This window comes from Calliphora vicina, chromosome 1 (assembly GCF_958450345.1).
Source record: "Calliphora vicina chromosome 1, idCalVici1.1, whole genome shotgun sequence".
Lineage (NCBI taxonomy): Eukaryota > Metazoa > Arthropoda > Insecta > Diptera > Calliphoridae > Calliphora > Calliphora vicina.
Window position 1 is genome coordinate 127,782,070 of NC_088780.1, and position 25,732 is coordinate 127,807,801.

At 28.9% G+C, this 25,732-nt stretch overlaps 2 protein-coding genes across 3 annotated transcripts in view; one reads left to right on the forward strand and one right to left on the reverse strand.

The window, feature by feature from the left end:
• The window catches only part of LOC135963800 (ankyrin repeat domain-containing protein 50), a 123,960-nt gene that overhangs the window by 23,372 nt on the left and 74,856 nt on the right, over positions 1–25,732 (forward strand). For both annotated transcript variants that reach the window (XM_065515787.1, XM_065515788.1), the window contains exon 2: positions 16,072–16,126. The gene's annotated coding sequence lies outside the window, so the exon portion shown is untranslated. The remainder of the gene's footprint in view (positions 1–16,071; positions 16,127–25,732) is intronic.
• Positions 10,133–12,283, reverse strand: LOC135963799 (neprilysin-11-like). Its single transcript, XM_065515786.1, has one exon. It carries the CDS (start codon positions 12,270–12,272, stop codon positions 10,260–10,262), a length of 2,013 nt encoding a protein of 670 aa, XP_065371858.1. The 5' UTR covers positions 12,273–12,283; the 3' UTR covers positions 10,133–10,259.

Sequence of the window (25,732 nt, forward strand, 5' to 3'; positions counted from 1 at the left end):
TGGGTGAACTGAAAACCGCGAAAACCTTTTTTTACATAAATTTCTATGTCCTATTCGACTATGCTAGGGCCATTTTGATAATGTACATAGAACATTGTAATATTTCCGTTAGATTATTCATAAAACTTCTAGAAGATGGTGATGTGTATATAAAAGTAAAAGCGAGTTGTGGCTATTTAAATTGTTATATAAATTTAAATAAATAAAGACTTCTTACTATTTCTAAACTACTGATTACTTTTTCTCGCAATTAAAATAATAGTTTTTATTTAAAGGAAATAAACCACTGTTTTTAAAATGTAAAAACTTAACAATATGTATATCAAATCAGAAATTTTATATTTAAAAATAATTTAATCGAAATTTTAAAAAGTTGAAAATTTGTATCTCGGTTTATGGGTCAGCATTTTCGTTTGTCATCCTGATTTTTAGTTTTCTTTATTTTTTAAATACTTTTTTAATTGGATTTTTGTTTAAAAATTAATTTTTAAAATTTTTCAGCAATTGATTTCTAAATGATGGATATAAATTTTACGCCTTGGCAGCATCGAAAATCGATAAGGGCCTCCCTAGTACACATATGTATGTGTCTATAAGTAATTTCCATTTATTTCACATCAATGATTGCTAATTACACATTAGTTTTATATATTTTAGTTTTTATTTTGCAGGATATATTATCTGTTACTTTTTTTCTGTAATGTCCTTGTTATTATTGTCCAATAAAAGTTGACAGCTTAGTGAAGTCACATTCACACAAAAGTATCATATTACCTCCGGTTTTATGTGTGTTTTGTGTTTCTTTTTACACATGTGAATAAATTTTTTCTAAAATTCGTTTCATTTCTTTTTCAACTATTGACCCATATTTCTGTAATTATGTGTTGATGGGAGGCATTTAAAATAAAATAGCAGAAACTATAGTCGTATAAAAATGAAATGTTTGCTTATACAGTATTAGGGCAGTACACATTTTTAATAACAGATTTTCAGTACCTTTTCGTCTTCATTTTGGCTAATTGTGGAACGATTTTGATTTTTTGCTCTTAAGTCTGCAATTTATGGTGTGATTTATACTATTACACTACTATTCCGATATTAACATTACTTGTTGCATCTGTAGAAGAATAGTAAAATTTAATAATAACTACCACCCTAATATCTATCAAAGAAGAACTTAAGTTCTTGCAGCTCTCATTAGTCAGTGACATATTGAATGAAAAAATTAAATGGAATTTGAAAAAACCTTAAATTAAAACGTTTTTATGACAGCTGCTGTTACCAAAGAAAAAACTCTTTCATTTCACAAAATTAAATAATTACTCGTATCAAATTCAATTATGGTATTTTTCGTATCAAATTACATTAAAAGAAATTTCCTAGTAATGAAATGTTTAAATGCAACACAAATAATTCATGTTTCCAAAGCTTTTATAATGTAATTAACAAGTTCTTAATTGATATTAGTAGCACAACATTTTGTACATTAATTTACTTATTTGTAGCATTAAAAAGCTCTCTGAGAAATCTAATATAATTTTCATTTTTTAATTATCTATTTCTGGTTTTGTGCCATAATATTTAATTAAAAAGCCATACTACATCTAAATATCGATCATATAGTCATTAGATATCGACATAATGATAAATTATAATGCTATTAAATAAACACATACACTTTCGTTTATACAGAAATGAAAATTTGCCTATGATATTGATAAAAACCGAGATTTTAATAATTTTTCAAAACTTCCCTTCACAAACACAAAGTATCTAAATGTTTGCATATTATGAGTACGTATATGTGTAGCCATGTGTGATTAGGGAAGAATGACAGACAAATGCCTGTAGACAGAGTTGGGAAATAATTGAATCATTAATGAATTTAGGAAATGTTTTAAACTGACACTAAGCAAGTGATTTGAAAAATCTTATTTAATATTTTTCAATTTTAAACTCATTGAAAAACTATTTTCATAAATGCCTAAAAGTATGCTGTTATAAATATTTTTACGTTTTTACCTTTTAAAAACGTTGGTTTATTTCTTTTAAATAAACCGGATACTTTTGATTGCAAATAAAAGCAGTTGAGTAGTTTAAAATTATAACAACTCTTTATTTATTCAAATGTACAACGACAACAGTTGAAATATTCACTATGTGTTTTAATACAAACACACACGTTTATAATTCACAACTTTAATTGAGTTAATTTGTCTTTACTTAACGATGCTTCAAACTAGACTGACTGGTTGATGTCCTCACGGCCAATTTATATACTCTGTATTACCATCTAGATGCTTCTTGAAAACTCTATTTCTACAATGATCTTAACGACCAAACTAGAATATTGGAATTCTAGAGCTTTCAATGTTAATGTTAGCTGCTTAAGCATTTAGTGTTGCCATACTTATGAACAATGCTAATAACTGCGGGCTATCAACATTGTTGATAAGTAGAAGCTTCATGAGTCTGTAACGACTGCCTGGAAATTCGTAACAATATGTTATACGCGATAAGCGAATGAATGCTTTTGAATTTATACCGTTCTTCAATGGGTGCGCATGTCTGATGAATTTTTTGACCAAAATTCAACAAAAATTTATTTTTTAAATTCTCATATGGATTACTTTGAGAACTAGTTGTCAACAGAATCTGATGAGCATGGTGAACAATTTCATCAGACATGCGCACGCATTGAAGAACGCTTATAGCTGAAATATGTTGGACATTGTATGATAAAGTGGAATTGTCTAGAGCTAAAAAAATGTAATTAATGAATACTTCCTATCCAAATTTTCTATCAAAGGTAAAATAATAAAGATATTAGTGATTTTTAGTTTAATTTGAATAATTTTTTTTCATGCTAAATTTTTTTGGGGTACTTTAAAATAAAATTCTTAATGAATGCGAAATTAACCCTAGGCTCTCTTTTGTTATATCTTATTTCTGACTTTCTGATTGAATTCCCCGTTCTGGTGTATTCAGGGACTTATAGTAAAATATCACAGATAATATTTTTGCGGAACATTTAAATCCCTGTTTTAATGGTGTTTTTTGCTCTTTTTTAAAAGAAGGACAAAAACGACCCATGCCTTGTGGATTTAGAGGGTTATCATATTCTACAAAAATGTTCTCCGTAACATTTTACATGAATTTGCTGAACACATTTTATACCTAAAATGTAAGGATCACATGGTTTATTATGCCGATTAACAATAAGAATGTGCCAGAGTTGGGAAACTTTAACCCCCCTCAAATGAAATTCAGATGTAAGCTTTCAAAACGGCGATACACGTGTCTTTTTTTTATCTCCTCTATCAAAATTTATTGGTTAATAAAATATTTTTAAATTTTATTGGAAAATAAAATATTTCTTATAAAACTTTTCTAAAAAAATTCAATATTTTTTTTAAATTTTTTTAATTATTCGACAAAAATATGGACTCAGAAAGGTTTTTATGTTATACAATACAATAAATACTCAATTTTTTGTTATAAATTTCAACCTAATATACAAATTAATATACCAAAATAAGGACAAACAAGTCACCTATCAAACAAAAAATTCCGCCTGTGTCAAAAGTTATAGAGTTTTGGCCTCTATTTTTAAATTTGCCACACTGTGCGCCGTATGAAAATAAGTCTACATATTTAATTACACTCTGCTACAAAATGACACTTTTTGTCAGAACTTGAAAAGCGACCTAATGGGGGTTGTAGGCCTAGATAAGGACATACTAAAACCGTTTTCAAAAATTTTGAAACACCCTCAAAATTTTGAGATATTTTGAAAAAACTGTTTTAGGGTAGTAGTACTTTAGTATCTCTAACTCACACATTTTTAGACCGATTTCAAACTTTTAAACAATTATAGATAGACAAAGAATCTATATGTATGTAAAATGTATATCAAAAAAAATTGCGTAAGTTTTCATAAAATGTTTCACTTTATTTTTATTTTTTTTTCGTAATTTTTCATATTCAACAATAGTTAATTTAATTGTTTTCTATGAAAACCTATTCTTTTTTGCACAGTGTTTTAAAGACAACTTTATATGGGAAAAAATGAGATATCACTTGTTAAAATCGGTTTATATTTGCAAAAGTTATTAAACTTTTTTGAAAAAAGTTCGAAAAAATTTACCTTGTAAATTCAAAATTTTGCAAATATTTTTTTTTCTACAGTTTTTTGTTTATTTTTATTTATATGCGCTGGGGGAGAAAATACTAAAAATGGTGTTAATTAAAAGTTAAATAACTTTTAGAATTTTCATCCGATTTGAATAATTAAAACCACGTTTTGTTAAGAACTAAATTTCCTATAAATATTGGTATACATTTTTATAAGCTTTCATATCAAAATAAGCAATGAAAAACGACTAAAATCAAATATGTTGATAAATTTTGTTTTTCTTTTAGATATTCTTAACAAAAACCATACTTATAACTTAAAAATGTAACAAAAAATGCACGTCATTTGAAATCGTAAGCAGTTTTCTTTCCAAACCCGTTAAAAAATTTAAAGTCGGACAAAAACTGACAAAGCTACAGGTCGATAAGTCGACGAACATTACTGAAAACGGTTTTTTCAGAATAACTTCTGAATTTGAGGGTGCTTCTGAAATTTTTAGAGACAATTTGTAGTGTACTCAGCAAGACCTATAAACCACGCTATGCCGTTTTCCGAGTTTTTTTTCCATCGTATTTATTATTATTCTTTTTTAAGATAGATATACCAGACACGTTTTGGTGAGAGTATGAATGAGCAATTCAAACCAAAACAGTTTGTGCAGTCTGTCATTTAATGCACCATGTTGGCGGTTGCAACGTTCGTTTCGAGCGTGTGTATTGCAACTTCATTCGATATAGAAACAAGTATCTATACATAATTGTTATTGGGAAAGACGAATGGCATAAACCCTAAATGAACAAATGAAATATTGGAAAAAAGATAAAGATTTTTTAAATCATTTTAATAAAATTTTGCTAAAATTAAAATCAAAATTAAAAAATGTATATGAATGAAACAATAATAGAAAGAACATTTTTAAAATAAAGCTTTTATTCAAATTATTTTTATTCAAAACTATTTTATTTAAGAATACGCATGATCTTGAGATTTAAAAAATATTCGAATTTTCAAACTTAAATTCAAATATTGCATTGGCATCAGGTTAATGCATGATCTAGTGATTATTTTATCAGTTTAAAGATGATGAATGTCAAATATCAGCATATTCAGGTCATGAGAACTAGTTCAAAATTTTTGACCGGAAATTTCCATTTGTATTTTAGAAGTTTTTTTTTAATTTATGCTTAAAAAGTTTCTAATTGTATTTCAGAAATTTCCATTGGTATTGCGATTAGAATTTTCTGAAATACAAATGGAAATTTCTGAAATACAATTAGAACTTTCTGAAATACAAATGGAAATTTCTGAAATACAATTGAAAATTTCTGAAATACAAATGGAAAATTCTGAAAATATAATTGGAATATTCTGAAATTCAATTAGAAAATTCTAAAAATATAATTGTAAATTTTTGAAATTCAGTTAAAAAATTCTGAAATACAATTATTAATTTCGGAAATACAATCAGAAACTTCTGAAATACAATTCGAAATGGTGTATATCAAGTTTACTTGCACAAGTAAAGAAAGAGAGTAGAATGGAAAGATCTCTTTATCTTCCAATCTCTTATACAAACTTAAAACTTGAGCAAGTAACTAAACACTGACAGATATCTATTTGTTGAAATTACGAGCATTAGTAGAGAGTTTTTGTTCGGTTAAGTTTAAAACAACGTACTTTTTTAAAAAAACGAAATGCAACATTTTTAAATGCTTGCCTTATATTTTAATGGTTTGACTAAAATCAAATATATTAATATGTTTTTTAAAGCTCTTGATTAAACCTATAAAAACATAGACGCTTTTGAAAATTCAAATTTCAAAATTTCACCATACCCTGGCCCAGTTTTTACATAATATCGGGCACTATCATAATATCGGGCACTATTATTATTATTATTAAACAATAAATAAGAAAATCATTTAAGTGTCTAATTAAAATAAAATATTTTGAATTATTTTATTTTGTGGCCGAAAAACTGCTCTTTGCTTTCTAGGCAAAGAGTAAAGTTATAAAGCTTTTATATTTTCTGAAAATTATCTCAAGAAGGATAACTCTAACATAGAAAAGTTCTTAAATATGCTAATAGCAGTTTACCTAGATACTTCTAGATACTTCGGGCTAAGTGTTCCTAAAATTCCAAATTTGGGATTTCAGTTTTAGATACTTTAAGAATACTGTTATTTCATCTAGAGAAACTAAAAGTTCTATTAACTGCATATTTGTTTCGTTTACGTTTGTATCACTGTGTAATTTACAAGCTTATGTAATGACACTCTTCGTATTGGTTGATTTGATATTCTTTTAATTTGAAAAACACAAAACGTCAAATGGACTGCTGCTGCTGCTTTTACCATTTAAGTGCTGTTAAATACAGTGATTACACACATACATTTTATATTTTTCAATTTAGCATTTATGGCTTAACAGCAGCTTTGATAATTATACAGTGTTGGCAAATAAATAATTACAAGTTTCAATTATCTGTGGCGGGAATGTAAAGCATTTTAAAAACAGCAAGAGCAAAACTATTAGACAATTAAAATCTAAGCACCAAAACAACTGTAAACAATTTCAAATAAAATTTAAACAACAAAAAAAAAAACTCCTCTTTTAGACAAACTGGTGCCTTAGAGAGTTAAAGCTAGCCAAAGTGTTTTTGTGCGTATATGTCAACAAATTATATTTCCGAAATTAATTTGAAAATTTGCGCCTCTAAAAATTATTTAACACATAACAACTTCTAAATATGACAACATTTCCATATAAGTAGGACGATTAGAACGGATACCTCGTTATTGTTGCTTTTGTACATTTTTTCCCAAAAATAGTTTGAAAATGTACAAACTTGTGCTTTGTCAGTACGTGATTGTTCGTAAGAAATTTTTGAAATTATTTATCATTTTACAAATAAATAACTAAAAATACATAATTTATTACTTACTCATATGTATATGTATATATGTATGTACTAAGTATATGTACGAGTATCATGACAACAAGACAAGATTTATCTGTGAAATATGTATATAGAAATAAATGAAAAAACATACACAATTAATTTGAATTTTTGTTTTAATTGACTGCAACGTATGTATGTTTGTATGTACTTGGTTTGAACAAAAATGTTTCCTTGATTAATATTAATTATGGGCAACAAACTATGTATGAATATTAGGGTGGTTAAATTTTTTTTGGTCAACAGGCGTATAGCAAAAATGTAATCTACGAAAAATTATAAGAAAATTTCCCCAAGAAACTGAGAGACTTCAAAATACACTTTTAAGAAATTTCACTGTCCAACAAATTGCGATTATTTGATTTGAACAGAATATCGAACCTATAATTCTGAAAGGGCATGTTGAGTAGATCAATTCTGTAGAATAAACTTATACTCCAGCTTGTCTGAATTTTTTTTGTTTACAGTGGATGAAAGTTTTAATTTTTTGAACGATGGGAGCATTATACTAACTGAAAAAAATTGTTGTAAGTTAATGTCTGAGAGATTCTTATTGTCAGTGTTATATTGTAGAATTTTATGGGGATCATTTTTGTGGAAGATCTTAACCCTCTATCTACACTCTTTAGGAGTCAATTTGATCAAAGAAAGTCCTTTAAAAAAGGACATTTAAGGATTAAAATATTCTACGAAATATTCTAGTGTAGGTCACCAAAGATACCAAAAAAAAAATAACGCTATTTATGCTTAAATGTATTTTAAATATCAGCTCATTCGGGTAATAAATAGATTTTTGGAGATTTTTTTAAAAATGTGAGACCCAAGGTGGCGTGTAAATTTGCTGATTAAGCGTAAAAAGCTTTATTTACAACTTTGATATCATTGGTGACTCCCACTGAAATTTTTCGGCAAACATTTTCTTAGAATATTTTAATCCTTAATGTTTTTTTTTTTTTTTTTTGATTTTCTCGAAAAAAGGGTCAAATTGACTCCTAAAGAGTGGAGATAAGGGTTAAGATCTTCCACAAAAATGATCCCCATAAAATTCCACAATATAACTCTGACAATAAGAATTATCTCAGACATTAACTTACAAAAATTTTTTCATTCAGTATAATGCTTCCTTCGACCAAAAAATTAAATTTTTTTTTTTTTTGTTTTTTTAATTTTTATAAAATTTTGATGGTAAATTTTTCTTAACACTTCAGAATATACAGTATCACAATTATTTTGGCTATAAAGTAACTATATGGTTATTTATAGAGCTGTAAAGTCAAAGGTTTTTTTCTTGTCATTTTAATATTATAAAAATTAGATTTTTTTACTTTTGAATTGAAGTAGCCTGTGCTTTTTTCTTTAAAGTTAGCAGTTACCCATTATACGTAGTTATTAAGCAGTTTTTGAGTGTTATTTTTATATAAAAGTGAAATGATTTGGAACTAGTTTGAAATCTATAGAAACTAAATTAATAAAAAGTTTGAAAGGCCAGAACAAATTAAAAGGGGCTATTAGAGGTTAAGTGTAAATTACATCTAATACTGTAAAGTATCAAGAGTAAGTACTATAAATTTCAGCTGCAATTATCTGCCATTCTAATAACCAGAATGATTTCAGTGCCTACATATTTTACACATTTTTTTTGTATTTTTTTGGTCAATTTAAAAACGTCTATGTCGAAATTTTTTCAATGGATCATTTATGTTATTTTTAATTATAAACCTAATTGAAGCCATTTACAAAAATGACATACTTTTTTCGATACTTTTATAACGTTTATTTGGCCAACTCCTATATTCAATTTATAATATTTATTCCGATGGATCAAGTGTGTTTTTCTTTAATGTACACCAAATTTAAAATTTTACATGAATAACCTAAATTTTCCGATAATGTCAAAACGTCCATGATTGTATGGCCAAACCCTGTATATGTATTCCGAAATTTGTACGACCATTTTCATCAATCACTTATGCTATTCTTCATTTTTGGACTAAATTTCAGGCATTTACATGAATAACCAAATTTTTTCGATGCTCTTAAAACGTTCATGAATGTTTGTGCAAACCCTGTATATGTAATCCGAAATTTGAATGACCAATTGTTTTTCGATTACATTATTTTTGGAAAAAATTTCAGTCGCTTATATGCAATTTTTTATACTTTTAGAACGTCCATGCTTTTTTGACCAAACCCTGTACTTGAACATCGAAATATTTATCGATCGGTTGGTTATGTTATTCTTAATACAAATACCAAATTTCAAACATTTTTATGAAGTAATAAAGAAGTTATGGATTTTTGGCCGGAATTGACCACAGTGCACTGTAACAAAAAAATTCAAACCAGCTGGACTATAAGTTTATTCTACAAAAATTATCTAATCACATGCCCTTTCAGAATTATAAGGTCGCTAATATTTATCGATCGGTTCTGTTCCAATCAAAAAGTCTCAATTTGTTGGACACTGAAATTTCTTGAACGTGTATTTTGAAGTCTCTCAGCGGGAGCTAGGTAATTTTCTTAAAATTTTGTGTAGATTCCGATTTTGCTATACGCCTGTCATGTTTTTTCATGCCCGAACAAATTGACCCACCCTAATGTATATACTTATGAATGACTAAATTTATATGACTAAAATATCATTTACAAAATTAAACAAGTTAGAATGCTATATCAGGGCTGTGCCAAATCTTATGTAGCCACCACCACATACAAAATTCTATGAATTTTGCTAAATATTTTTGTTTTAACAAAAATCGGATCTAGCTACCGATTCATTTGCTACCGATTCGAAACGCTAACGCTGATTTATATTATTTCAATAACGGTATTTAAGCGGTAATGATAGTTATTTCGATACCGGTAGCTTAGCAATAAGTGTTTTCCTGTCTAACCACAAGTTTATATTTCGGTAACTAGAAAACAGTGTTCTCTACTATCCAATATATTTCCTTATTTGACCATCATAACTAAATCTTGGAATGTTTTGCTTATATATTCAATATCGTTTTAAGCAGCTTTCATTAGTTCAGTTAATATAGTTGATTTTAAAAGTATTTATTTTCATTAAAAACTCTCTTTAATAAAATTATTCTTCTTAAATTATCTTAAAATTAAAAATAATAAAAACTTAAAGCTAAAGTCTTCATGCTGCATACCAGCAAATCACCACAAGCGACACGTTTCCGCTGGATACATACTCGAATTCTTTTCACACTCGAAAACACGACCAAACTCCTCATAATTCCCCCAGTTACGACGTACACGTGTATCATGCATATCATGACTCAAGTCCAAGGCAACCAAATCTAAATTGGAAATCTTACTTACATTGGCACATAGAAATTGCACTGAATTGACAAAGAAAAACTGTTCTTTGCTGAGATTCATAAAGTCCAAATTAAAGTCTGCAAAATCTTTCAGCAACTTCTGGTAAGTGCGATAGGCCAAACGTAAACCCGATATATCGGCTATGTTCTCCGATAAAATATCACTGGGGCTATGGGCATAACACTGTATGTAGGGGAAATAATGAGAGGCCACACGAGAGCCCAGCCAATTGTAGTTGCCCTGATGATCGTAGATTATATGAAAGAGATCGTAGGCATGTATTATTTCATGGGCTAAAATGAAGCCGAAATGAGAATATTGATAGAGTTCATGTAGATGGGCATCGAACAGAGGCATTTGCAAGTAACCGTAAGGTATTAAAATGGCATTATCGAATATTTTTACGGGCGAGGAGGAGGAAAATGTGGCCGGATCCAAATCGAATATTTTTTGCTCAAAAGGTACATAAATATTATGGAGTTTTTCGTATTCTTGTTGAATGAAAAATTTCAGCAATTCCATGTGATTAAAAAAGAAATCTGTGTAGTTTGTGAGTAAATTTTCATAGTAATTAGCTACAAATTTCTCTGTACAATTAACCGGCAAATTGCCAATTTTCAATTGCATGGTTTGCAGTTCCTTTGTAATAAAATTTTGTTCTTCCTCATCTAATTTCAAGTGATTTTCATGCACCATTTCTACAAATTCTAATTTTAGATTTTCAAATATTTTCTGTAAAGCCAATTCCATTTCAAAGCGTTTGCTTTTAAATATAAAATCTTCATAAAGAAAATTCATATAAACGGGCATATACGATCTTAAGTATTTAATACAATCTTTGGGACGATTTCGCGGCAGATTAGTATTAATATACAGCATGAATTTCAGCATTATGTAATAGGCTATGGTTTCATTAGAAGTTGTATCAAAGAGCTCATTGAGATTTTGGAAAAACTCAGTATCCAAGGCAAAAGTTTGCACAGGCAATTCACTTAAACTATCCGAACGATTGAGAATAATGGATAAATATTTATGCCAATCTACCTGGGGTATTAATTGTTGAAACTTTTCCAAGGTATACAACTTAAAATTATCACTATACTTGCGCTCTTCCGTTTCATTCACATATTTAACCTGGGCCAGTTTGGCCACAGCCTTTTCCAATTTCATCACTTCACTGGTCAGCAACTGACTTTCATTGTGATAGAAACCAAAATTTAAAAATATTTCCTCCACCTCCTCAAACTCGAATACGCTGCCGCCTGAATGTTGTGTGATTTCCAGCACATAATGGGAGCCATTGGTGGGCAAGACATTGATATTTTGTGTAACAAAAACACCATTAAAACCATATTTCCTCAAAGTGGCAATGGTGGTAAGCCAATCAAACTCTGTTTGATTTTTCCACTGGGTCTCGTTCAGACTAAATAATGGCCATTTCATATACAGCTCTTCCTGGATCATTGTCAAGAAACGATTCAACGGCAATGACTCTAAATTCACACACGCATCATAGACATCCAATAGTGGGCCATACACTTGAGTTTTATTCATTACACTCTTTATTATTGTGGCAAATTGCTGATTGACAGTGTAATCCATGTAACCGGGCATATCGATATATTCCGTGCCATTATAGTTTCTGTGCCAATTACCGCATGTGTACTCGTAGAAGTCTTCACAGGGATTTGTTGTCGTATTTAAGTTGGCTTTAATACGTTGCAAATATAAATCATTTACACAATTTTCAGTATTTTCTGCAATTTTTGTGGCACGAATATCTTTAAGCGTCGTTATTATTGTTATAATGAAATTTAATATGAAATATGAGTTGTTGAGAAATTTCATTATGACTCCTTGTGTGAACACTTTTAGTTCAAGACTAATTTGTTTTAAGATTTATTTATTTTTTTTCTTTTATTTTTTTCCAGCCTTCTGTAGTTTGTTCGTTTGTTCTTTTATTGTTTCGTTCATTCTTAATGTTCACAAGAATGGAAAGTCTTTGTCTTTATCTGGCTGAACTTCCTTGTAATCAATTAGGGTTTTTGTATTTAATTTCTTTCTTTTTTTTTTGTTCTTGGAGAAATATTATCTCAAAAATTATTTAATGTTTATATTCTGCCATTATTTACATTTTCATACAAGATTGCCTTATTAAGTGTTATCAGTACAGAGCTGTGCTGTGTGATTATGTGTAAGGGGCCAGTAACAACAAATTAAATTTATGTTAATTGATTGACAGAATCAAAATAGTTTGAATTAAATCTGCCATTTCAAACCGGCTGATTGATATGAAATTTCACATAGGAAAATCAGAGAGAAAATGTTTGACAATGGTCCCCTTGGACTCCTCAAGAGCAGCGCTATGGGGTCTCAAAATAGGGCATGTTAGGCATAGATTCCTCAGAAGCAGCACTATTGGCTCTCCAAATAGGCACCTTAAGCATGCAAAATGTTTAAATGCTTCAATGGGATTCGTCCTGATTAAAATAAATCTGGCATTTCTAAACGGCTGGGCCGATCGGAATAAAATTTGACTTGGCCAAGGAGTATTTGAGTTTAAGTTATTAAAATGGGCCCTACATATGCTCCAGGGGAGCTTGCGTGTGCTATTTATCTCTTATAATTTCCGCATTATAGGCAATTAAAAATTTAAATTTAAAAATTTTGCCATACCTTGAACCACTTTTTTAAAAATATAGGAGCGAAAATCACAAAAATTTTATTTTTTGCAATTTTGCCCATAGGGTCCACATTTCCTTCGGTGCTGGGAAAATACTTTGGGGATAAATAGGGAACACATCAGGGTTTCAAAAGCTGATTTCCGATTTTTGATCCCAGCTTTGGGATTTTAGAACATGTGGCCCAATGTTGAAATTTTGATAAAAAAATAGGTCAATTTCCGACATATTCGAAAAATGAAACATATTTTTTATACCAAAACGTTCTTCGTAAAGATACGTTACAGAAAAACATAAAATTGTTATATGTTCTTAAAGAAAGTTTTTTTTAATAAAAAAAAAGTTAAATCACCTTTTCGTCCAAAAAACAGCAAAAATCTACTATTTTTTGAATTTATAAATTGAAAATCGTTTATTTTTAGATTGATAATCGATATTTCCCTGAAATCTTTTGTATATTATTGGTCATTTAGTTGTCTAACTAATAAAAGAAATTCGAAATTCAAATATATGCCCTATATTTTTAAAAAAACGGACCAAGGAATGGCAAAATTTTTAAATTTAAATTTTGAATTGCATATAACGCGGAAATTATAAGAGATAAATAGCTCACGCAAGCATGTTTTTTTCAAAACCTAGCCGAGTGCTTTACAAGGATATACAAATCTTTGAAATCGGATGGGAAACAAAAAAATGCCCTACTTTGAGCCCCCATAGCGCCGCCCCTGGAGCATATGCAGTATCCATTTTAATAACATAAACTCAAATACTCCTTGGCTACGCCCACGTAAAATCGATCCGATCGCCCACGATCGCTTTAGCCGTTTAGAAAAGCAAGATTTATTTCCAAAAAATTTCGATGGTCAAAATCAAATGACAATATTTGTAAACAATTTCATTCGAAATTATTTTTCTCTTCTAAACAATAAATACAAAAATCATACGACAAAAATGTTAAAGCAATAAATAAGAGAATTTAATTTTGAAAATTTATAAAATGTTGAAGTTTCGTATTTTTTGGGGGCGAAAACCCGCTATTACTCTTTGCTTTCTAGAAACAAATTTTATTAAGGAACTTGTAATGTGTTTTTATATTTTTTTCCAAGAATATCTTTAAAATATACTAATAGAGCTTTCACTAGGACTTTTCGATATTAATCCATTTTTATTGCAATTTTTAATATTTAGGCTAAGGGTTCTAAATTCAAAAACGGGCAAACAGTTGTATTCCAAATTATTAATACCAAATGTGAACTGGATAAAATTCCCAAGAAAAAAATAAAATTTGAATTTTTTCCTTAATTTTACATTTATTTTTAATAGGTGTCTATTTCTTTGTTTCCTAAAATTAATTCTTTTGTTAGGAAATGGTTTTATTCGATCACACGAATAAAATTCAAATCAATAATTTGTACGAGTCCAAAAATAGGTATCTTTAATGTTGAATATAACAAAAATTTTGAATTTGTAAGTTTTTTAGTCAAAAACCCATGTACACATTTTTTTAACACTTTTTTTATTATTTTCTTAAATACATTCTTATCGAGATGAAATAGAAAATAAAAAATATTTTCAATTTTTAGTAGAAGTCCTTTACAGGTCCTTCCAAATTTAACCAAATTTCGGATTTAGCTCATTAGTTCCAAAATCCCAAAGCTGGGAATCCCCAACGGAACACTATTTTAAACACCATAAAATGTTTAGAATATGCTATAAAGGACTCGGAACAAATGTGGTCCGAATTGTCAAAAATCCTAAAATTAAAATTTTTGGGATTTTTTTCTACAAAATATTTAATTTTTAAGCTTATTTTTTAAAAAAACTAAATTTTTATCAGATCATGATATTGGAATATTTTGTAACATCACAATATTTTAAATTTAAATATCTTTCCAACGATACCAAACACATGTAAATAGTGATTTTTATAGAAGCGGATAACTTTAAATTGAAATAAAATAGAGAAAAACGTGGTTAATATCCATCCAATTGGCTTTATTAATTAGATAATTCAATATGATTTTGGACAAGTGGTTAGCACGAACATGGCGTAACCTGGAGGTTACACCCTTCGCAGCAAACTATGCTGTATTTCGGCAATAACGCGTCTATTTCTTGAAATTATTCGTTTGGGATTTTAGACAAGTTTTTTTAGAATTCTGGGATTCACAGCGACCATTTTTCCAATTTTCCCATATTTTTAAAGAAAAGTCTTCTAACAATTTTTTAATTCTTTAATTTTTCCCCAACTGTACGTGGTTGGAAAGGTCTTTAAAATATCTATCTTTATGTATCCATATTATCTGTATTAATGACTTAGTAATCCAGATATAGATAAAACAAAATAGATCAATAAATCGAGGTAGTCGTGATTTTTTCCATATATCTCAGCCATTTGTTAGCCGATTTTCTCGATTTTTAAATATCAACCGAACCGGGACTCTAGCTGATATATTGATGTATGAATCATGTATATAAGTTATTTGGGGCCTACTGAAATTTGATTTCAACATACTGACGGACAGGCGGACATCCTTTTCCGTTATATATAACTCCATGTCTATACATGTCAAATATTTATCATAACAATTAATGACGTTTGTTTTCAAGACAAAGTTGTCTGAGTAAAAGCACTAACAATTTTGTCATAACGAAGCAATAATACTAATAAATGAAGACTATACCTGATAATTTTTTATCTTGACAACGATTTTGACGTTTATCATGATAAAAATTTATCAGGTATAGACAGGTAGTAACGAGCCAGTATATATATACTTTATGGAATGGCAAACTTATATATTGTATTGCCAATCATGGTCACAGGTATAAACATTTAAATATTTTTTGTTAAATATTTGATTTTCCCTTAAGACTTTTGTAATTTGAAATAAATTTTAGTTTATTTCGTCTTTTTCCCATTAACTTCTTTAACAAAACCTCCTCTTTATCTCTTATCTTTTCAGTATACTAAACATAAATTGAAAAATGCTTTAAGTACACTCATACATAAATTATAAGGTAAGTTAACAACCTAAAAAAGCTCAAAATATATTTAGTTGAACTTACGTCACTACATAACTGCTGCTGCATAAATGACCTAAATATCTATAAACGTGATAAATAAATTATTAACTTAATTTTAACAAATACCTTCATTGTATGGAACTGCCATTGGGAGGAGTAAATGTAAATGGTCTGAAATGCAAAAGCATCACCAGCTTGGTCTTTCAAGAACACCTGCTGTTAGTGTTAATCAGATAACTAATTTCACTACGAAAATGCATTATAGAGAATGAACGAGTATCATGCAGCTTTTTCCCAAACAAAATTATAGAAAAATAAATAATAGAAATGACATGATGTGGCTGTTGTTACAACAATTAAAAAAATTAAGGCCAATTAAGGAAATTTTTTTGACATGACTAATTAAGTGACAAGTTCTAATAACATTTGAACTTTTACTAATAGTATCTGTGATATGAATTAAAGATTTTGTACATGTTTTAATTTATAATTCCATTATGCGAAGAGACATACTGTGAGAAATTATGTTTCGAAAATGTAATTTTAATAATTAATAATGATAAATTAGGCTTTTTATACCCTATTTTGTGATATTCATACATCGCGGCAGTTGTCTGAAAGCAAAATATGTTTGGAGATAAATGCCGGTACAGCAGCATTAGGGTTTTTATCCCGGGAATTCCCGGTACAAATTTTCCGGTAATTTTGCCAATTTTATTTATTTAAATTCAAATTCATAACAAAATATATAGCTTCTAGTACAAAAAGGCTTAAGACAATTTTTTCAATTAATTTTGTAAATGGTTTAACAAAAATTTAATCATTAAAAGTTTAAATAAATTCTGTTATTAATTAACTTTAAAATTAATTCAGTTTAAACAAAGTCTTTGGAATGAATCTAAAAAATTAAATATTAGGAATAAATTTATGGAATGAAAGGCTGATATTCTTTAATTACGGATTAAGATTTTAGTGAATTAAGCTCAAATTTTATTAATTAATTCGAAGCTCTAATATTTAATAATTATAACAATAAGTTTTTATATAAAATTTGGCTATAATATCCGGGAATGTAGAAAAAAATTTCCCGATTCCCGGGAATCAAAAAAGGTCGGGAAATTAAAAATCCTAAGCAGCATAAATAAAAAAATTCACATTTTTTTTACTGATATTTTACATTGCTTTTATATCACGAATTTTATTAAAATAAATATGAGAAACAATTTTTTAAAAAGTGCCTAAAACTTTTGTTTTTTGAAATAGTTTAAACTTTTAAATGATCATAATTAGGGGGCGGATTTTTATGCATTTATTATTGAAAAATATGCTTAAAAAAAAACAAAATATGACCTAAAAATTTAAAAATAATGCATTATATGAAAAAATGTACAAATTTGTCAAAGCGGGCAAGGTTTGTGGAACTTCTGAGGAGTAAATAAAGGCTTTTTATATAAGTATTTGATACTGTTGAAAACATTATGACCTGAGGATTGATATTTTAGTGAAATTAGATATTTTTATAAAATTTTGGGACTTCATTTACCTTAAAAACTAAAAAAACTTTCATATGGTGATTTTCCACGAATAAAAATATAAAATTTGATTTATTGTAAAATTTTAACGGTTAAAGATATCATAACAAAATTGGGAACTAATTTAGATCCAAATGTACTTAAATTAATGACATTATAATTTTTGACATTTTTTATTTTCAAATACCGAAATTCCTAAAACGGGGAAAATGTGTTCCAAAAACTGAGTTTTTTTAGAAAAGTGCCTACTGTGACGCTATTTACCGTGTGATAGTAAAACAACTTTCTAAGTATTTAAACAACATATAGGGTTATACAAATACGGAACTTTTTCGAGGATCGGTGCTTTGCCTTTTTAGAATTTTTTACTGAAACCTAAATATTTTTTTTAAAATTGTCCAAGTTTGGATAGGTCTGGGGATACTGTGTCCGCTTAAGTGAGTCCAATTTTACTTTACATGCTTTTGCATTAAGTTTTCTTTCCGGAACATGTAAAAATTGTATATAGTCCCAAAGAAAATTTGTTTCTACAAAAGAAAAAATATAGGGACTTTTTTAGGAAAAATCGTAAAAAATTAGGCCCATTTTACATGTTCCAACTTTGGATGCGTGTAACTTTTTACACGGACGAGATAACTGTTACCAAGTTTTTTTATTTAGAATTTTATTGCCAATATAGCTGATATTTTGAAAAAAAATTCGACCCTCCGTAGGGCCGCCATATCTAAAAAACAAAAAAAAATCGAGCAAAATTAAAAAAAATAAATAAATAAACCTAAATATCTCTTCAACTGAAGGTATTTTTTGTAGATCTTCTCAAGGACTATTTTTTAAATTTCAGCTCATTCGGATCATAAATGAATTTTTGGGGATTTTTTTAAAAATTTTGAGACCCGTGGTGACCAACTTTGAGGGGGCACAAACTGGCCCGTATTACCCCTAGGAAGCTGAACAAATGTAATTCAACTCAAAAACACCTCAGCTCTAACCATGTGAAATTTTGTAATAATATCTCCAATAGTTCCCGAGATACCGAATTATTTCCATAAAAAAAGTTTCTAAACCACTGTGCATAGTGACAGGATGCCAAATCAGGCCAAAAATAAGTGGACATATTAGGAAGTCTTATGATTGGAAGCAGCCTTTTTGTAAACATTCCTTGATGTAAATTTCGGTATTTATAGAGCCCTTTGTAACAAATGTTTGGCTTCTTTAGCTTCAAATGCATATTGCTTACCATACCAAAAACTTTTTGGGCAAATTTTCTGCTTCTGGGTCCTAAACTTTTCTACAACATACGTTTTTCCAGAACATACGTTTCGTTTTTCATTATGCATTTTGTTATAAAATTTTACTCCAATTTCCATGCTCTGTCTTTGGACTCTAATTTTTTAGCAGAGCATCAGAAATAAAAAAATATTGACCCGAAAGCTGCAAAAAATGTTCCAGAACATACGTTTCGTCATTCATTATGCATTTTTTTATAAAATTTGACTCCAATTTCCGTGCTCTGTCTTTGGACTCTAAATTTTTAGCAGAGTTCCTGTCAGGAGTCTTGTATGTTTTTAAATCTGCATTGGCTTTAAATTTTCGTACTAAATAGTCCGAGTACTGATCTAACCAGACTGCTTTCCTACCGTATGTGTTGGCAGCTCTTCTGAAAATGTTATCTATTTATTGGTTTTAGAAACATTATGTGGACCGTTGCTTCTACCTGAACCAGTTCTCCCGATACTGTTTAATAACATTGGAATCAGTTTGATGGCAGACCTTTGATTGTTTGGCCAACTTTTTGTAGGACCATGTTGGGTTTTGTTGAAAATATTTAATAATTTTAGTACGCACTTTTTTCTTGTCGCTCATTTTAATCAGATCAACAACAAGTGAACATAATTGACATTAAGCATAATTGGTCAATTCACAAGGTCACTTATCATGTCATATTGTCATAATGTCCTAATATTTCACAATGATTTTTATTGTTTTTCAAGTAAAAAATGTCCTAAAATAATAGTACTCTGTATGCTATGTTTATTGTGTTATCGTAACCAACCAGTAGAGACCTTCGCCGAATGCCTAAGTGTCGGTTAAGCCGAGCTGCCGTGTCGAGATATATTAAGACATTATGACAATATGACTGATAAGAGACCTTGTCAATTGACCAAATAACTGACATACTTTACAAGGGTAACTTGATCGAAAAAAAAACCAAATAATACTTGGGTTATAAGTTTTAATGAAAAACATGTATTTTTTCGATCTCAGTCCTAAGGGTTATAACTGAATATTATAGAAACTACAAGGGTATACAATAGCTCTAAAAACTGCAAACATTTGTTTCTACTCCTCATAGTTTGCAAAAGTTCGAAGCAGCCATTTTAAACCAACATTAATGATTGTTGTACATTGTAAAATCTGTTTCCAACAAAGTTGAATTCAGTTAAGGCTAAATACTGCATATTTTATTAAATCTGCTATTAATAGTTTGCTATAACAAATATATAAAACTTCCATTATTCATACTTCCCCACATACACTCTAAACACATCCCAATAGCTTTTAACTCACACCAGATATTAAACTACAAATGCAATTTACACTTTCATCATGCCAGTTTTAACACACAAAAAAAAAATATTCATATTCATTGATTAGTAATTAACATTGAAATGTTATTTAACTACATCTATGTATGTAAATATAGCCACCTACTTGAATGAGTACGGATGCCGAAAGTGCTCATACTTAAGATATTTCGAACTGTTATATTTAAAGTACATATTGATTGGAATAATACAAAGCATACAAGCATACACATCTACTATTTACTCGTAAGTTCAATCACTATTTACCTCTCACTCTTCATTTCTTCACTCATGGTACTTAACAGCTTTTTAAGATGAAAATACATTTTGATTGTATTAAGTTACATTTGTAGCTCACTATGACTACAGATTAAATATGTATTTAAGTAGGCAGTAGTAATCAAGTTTTGTATTTGCTCGTGCAGTAAAATATTTTTGTTTTTTTTTAAAGCAGGTGCACGGAATATAGTTTAAGACAGTCAGCCCAATTATGAATAAAAATTCCTCGGGAGTTTTTCCCCTTTTCTCATTTTTCCTATTCATATTCAATTTGAAATAACTCCCTGGGAACAAACTCCCGCGGAATATTTTATTCATAATTGGGCTGAGTATGAATATAGTTTTATAAGATGACACTTTAGTAACAAAAATAACTTCAAATTTAGAACTTGAATGAAGTAATAAAATTATCAGAAATTAATTTAACACTGATTTGTTCTATAATGCACAGTGGAGCAAAATCGAAATGTTTTGGCAATAAATTTGTTATTTCCAACTCGCTGATCCGATTGGCATGAAATTTCACATGGGCATAGCAGATAAGCATTCGAGTTTAATTTATTACAACATACCCCAAAGATCCCACTGGAGCGACGCTGAAGAGTCTCAAAATAGGGCACCTTTTACATGCGGAATTTTATAAACGCTTGCAAATTTTTGGTGGTTTATCCAAAATCAAAGATTTTAATATATTCTTAAAGTAGGCCTATAAAAAACATATGGTCGATTCACAAGGTCGCCTATTATGTCATATTGTCACAATGTCCTAATATTTCACAATGGTTTGAAAAAGTTGTTATTGCCATTCAAGCAAAAATTGTCCTAAAATAATACTACTCAGTATAGAAGTATGATAGGAGACCTTGTGACCAATCGACCAATAGTTTTGTGTGGTACAGGTAGGCCTCCATTTACGCGGTTTGTTGAGCCCAAATTCGCGTAAAACTAGGTTCTAATTTAGAACGAAATGCTTTTGTGGGGCCAATAATTTTTTATTTCGCGTAAAACAATACATCAGTCACATAACAAAAAAGAAATTGGGACCTAAAAATCGCGTAAAATAGAAAACATACCCTAGTCATCTTAAATGAAAGCGGACGTAACTACACAAAAATTAAAAATCGAGTTTTTGATTGATTGAACAATTGCCAAGAATACTCTATTATTATTGATTTTATAACTTATCCTGTAAAAACAATAAAAATGTAGTTACGTCCATTTGCATTTAAGGCGACGATATATACTTTAAGTAAAGTTATTTTATTTGTACTTTTAAAAACTTACTTAAAGCAAAAGTGAAGTAAAAAAACTAAACTAAAAAAATTATTTCTTATCAAAAATTAAGGAAAAAATTCCAATTAAAAAAACAAAATATTCTAATACATAAAAAAGATCAAAACTTTAAAAAAAAATCATAAAAATTAACGAAGTTTTCAAAAAATAAATCTGTTATTCGCTTGTTTTTTTTTCGTTTCTTGTTGTTTGTTTCCGCGTTATATAAAAGTCGCGTATTTCAAAAAATTATTGCTAATTTGAGTTCGCGTTATATCGAATTCGCGTAAATAAAGTATTGCGTAAATGGAGGCGCGATAGTTATATGGATTTGAAAATTCAAATTTCAAAATTTCACCATACGTTGGTCTGGTTTTTCACAATATCGGATACAATTTATCATTTCATTCAAACTTTTCCTGTTATTTAAACAATAAACACAAAAATGTGACAGAAGTTTTAACGCAATATCTTTTTCAAGTCCACAACATATCTATTTTAAATTTGACAATATTTCGCCTAAAAACTGAAAAGTTTCTTAGGGTACATATAACGGATAAAGACCCTTCCGAATTTAACACATTTTTTTTATAGAAATTTTGAATTTAGACTAAGTGTTCTAATATTCCAAAGCTGAGTTTTCAAAATGTGTAAAAATTTTAGATACATAATTATTCCCGTTCTATAACTTGTTAACAGTCAATAACTTTAAAAAAACGACGGCATTTCATTTTAAAATATAACTTTCGTGCAAGCCCTATAACTAAAAATTGTATTTATTTGTATTTTAACAGTGTCTACACAGTTAATAATTATAAAGTGGGTAATAACATTTGTGAATTAATTTTTAAGTACTCTCGTATCTTGTTTAGAAATAGCGACAAACTAAATATTGTTTTTAATGGTCATTAAACAAATAAATAATAATTAAGATTAACCTTATTAAAGTAATTTATATCTGGCAGACATTTAAGGTTAATTAAGATACACATTTAAATACGAAAGCCACAAGATAAATCACTAATATTGAACAAAACTGCTAATGTAAAGATGCATATCTATTGTAAGAGAGAAAAAACTCTACATCATAGTTACCCTTTGTTCTAAAATCGAGCCTAAAATCGAGAAAAAAGTTGCAAGTCTATAGAAGAAAAAAAATATGTTTTATATATCTATCTTTAATTTTTCAATGATAAAATTTAAAATGTTCCATTGTGCCAACGTTAAATTACACTGTCCAACAAATTGAGACTTTTTGATTGGAACAGAATAGCGACCCTATAATTCTGAAAGGGCATGTTGAGTAGATCATTTTTGTAGAATAAACTTATAGTCCACCTGGTAGGAATTATTTTTACAGTGGGTCGAAGTTTTCATTTTTTGATCGAAGGGAGCAGTATACTAACTGAAAAAAATGTTGTAAGTGAATGTCTAAGAGAATTCTTATTGTCAGAGTTATATTGTGGAATTTTATGGGGATCATTTTTGTGGAAGATCTTAACCCTCTAGCTCTTCTCCTTAGGGATCAGTTTGACCCTTTTTTTTCGAGAAAATTAAAAAAAGTCCTTTCAAAAAGGACATTTAAGGATTAAAATATTCGACGAAAATTTTTGCCGGAAAATTTTAGTGGGGGTCACCAAAGATGTAGATAAAGCACTTTACGCTTAATTAGCAAAATTGCACGCCACCTTGGGTCTCACATTTTTTAAAAAGATCGCCAAAAATCATATGTAGATTATCACTTTTAGGTCAAGAGTTATTTAGGTAAATAAATAATACTTTTTTTAATTTTGTTCGATCTTTTTTTAGTTTTTTAGATATGTCGGGCCTACGGTGGTTCGAAATTGTTTTTTTAAAATATTACCTACATTGAATGTCACCATCGTAGTCAAATTTTATTCATTAGTCTTAGAAAGTTGATATTTTGGAAATATTTTAAAATGCTATTTTTTCTTTTGTAGAAAAAAATTTTCTTCGGGACTATATAAAATTTGTACATGATTCGAAAAGAGAACCTAATGCAAAAGCGTAGAAAGTAAAACTTGGCTCACTTAAGAGGACCTAGTCGGCTCCAGACTTATCCAAACTATGCCAATTAAAAAAAAAAATTTTGGTTTGAGCAAAAAATTCTAAAAAGGCAAAGCACCGATCCTCGAAAAAGCTCCATGCATATATAGCCCTATATCTTATTTAAACACGTACAAAGTTATTTTACTATCACACAGTAAATAACGTCGCCGTAGGGTGTTTTCTAAAAAACTCAGTTTTTGGAACACATTTTCCCCGTATTAGGAATTTTGGTATTTGAAAATAAAAAGTGTTAAAGATTATAATTCCATTGCTTTAAGGACATTTGATCTACATTATGTCCAAATTTTGTTATAATATCTTTAACCGTTAAATATTTACATTAATTAAAATTTTATATTTTTGTTCATGGAAAATCCCAATATAAAATTTTTTAGTTTCTAAGGTAAATGAAGTCCGAAAAATTCATAAAATTATTTAATTTCACTAAACTGTTAATCTTCAAGTCCTAAGGTTTTCACCAATACCAACTACTTGTACAAAAAGCTTATATTTGTTCATCAGGAGCTCCACAAACCTTGTTTATTCTATAAAAATGCTCTACTCAACATTCCCTTTCAGAATTATAGGGTCGCTATTCTGTTCCAAAAATGCTGTTGGACAGTGTTATTACTATTTCCATAAAATAAATAACCAAACATTTTCAACATGGCAACGAACTTTTCCAAATATTTTAAAACTTGGTAAACAAGTTCCTTATAATCATACAAAATTTGAAGTTATTCAAAATTTCAAATTTCTTTTTTTTGGTCTTTTATCGATCTTCAAAGTTCAAATTTTATTTTGTAAAATTTATACATTTCAATTGTATATAACTTTTAACGGCTGATCTCATTTTCATTTTTCTTGAACAAAGGATATATGGAAAAAGATACCTTCCAACATATAAAAAATTCAGATTGAATCTTGAGATAATAAACATTTAGTAAAAATTTCTTACTACTTACATATTTCGAAAAATAATCAAAAAAATACTTCAAATACATTTTTAGGCATATCACCGATGGAAAATGGATAGTAAATTTAAACAGTACATTAGCAAGGATATTTTCAAATACATATCTCTATGTTCATTTTAATGTATGTAATTCAAAGTTATAAAACCAAAATTTTATAATTCAAAATTAATTGAACCTAAACTAATGCTCTACCTCTACCTTTATCTTATTTATTATGCATTGAATTTATAGTTAATTTCTCATACAATTGATTAACCAAATTCTTGTTAAAAATTTTTTGTTTTATTGCATGTAATCTAAGATTTTTTCAAACTCAAATATTCAGTAGTTTTGACTTGAGTGATTTCCTGTTTTGTGAATTTTGTATGGCATCATTACAAAGAAACTAAAATCAAATTTTCCTTCAACTCCAGTAAAAGGGGGGGAAAAAACCAGTTTGTGCAAAATTGCTGTTTTTCACATTTACCGTGAAGTAAAATATAGTGAGAATTAGGAAAAACATCCCATTCATCCATCTATCCGAGCAACCAACCATTTATTTATCTATCTATCTAACCACCTGGGTTTTAACTCAAGAATACAGGTTTTCTTTAACAACAAATTCTAAATCATAGAATGGAAGAGGGTGGTGTTTGCAGATGGTTTGTTGTTGAGAAGCTCGTACATCTTTTGAGGATGTCTTAGTCGAGTTGAGTTGTGTTGCTGCTTGTTGGAAGGTGTAACAAATTTGCTGGCAAATCCTGTAGAAAAAGGGTGATTTGTTGAATATCATCTAGAGACTGACTGACTACTGCTGTACAATATGTTGTATGTTGCAAGGCCATTTATTTAAGTTGTTTTTTTATTCGTTTTTGTTTTCAGCAAAAATTGCAAGGCCAGGAAATC

Bases quoted from the DNA above. Each gene is read 5' to 3' on its own strand.
- LOC135963799 (XM_065515786.1), bottom strand. From the start codon at position 12,272: ATGAAATTTCTCAACAACTCATATTTCATATTAAATTTCATTATAACA.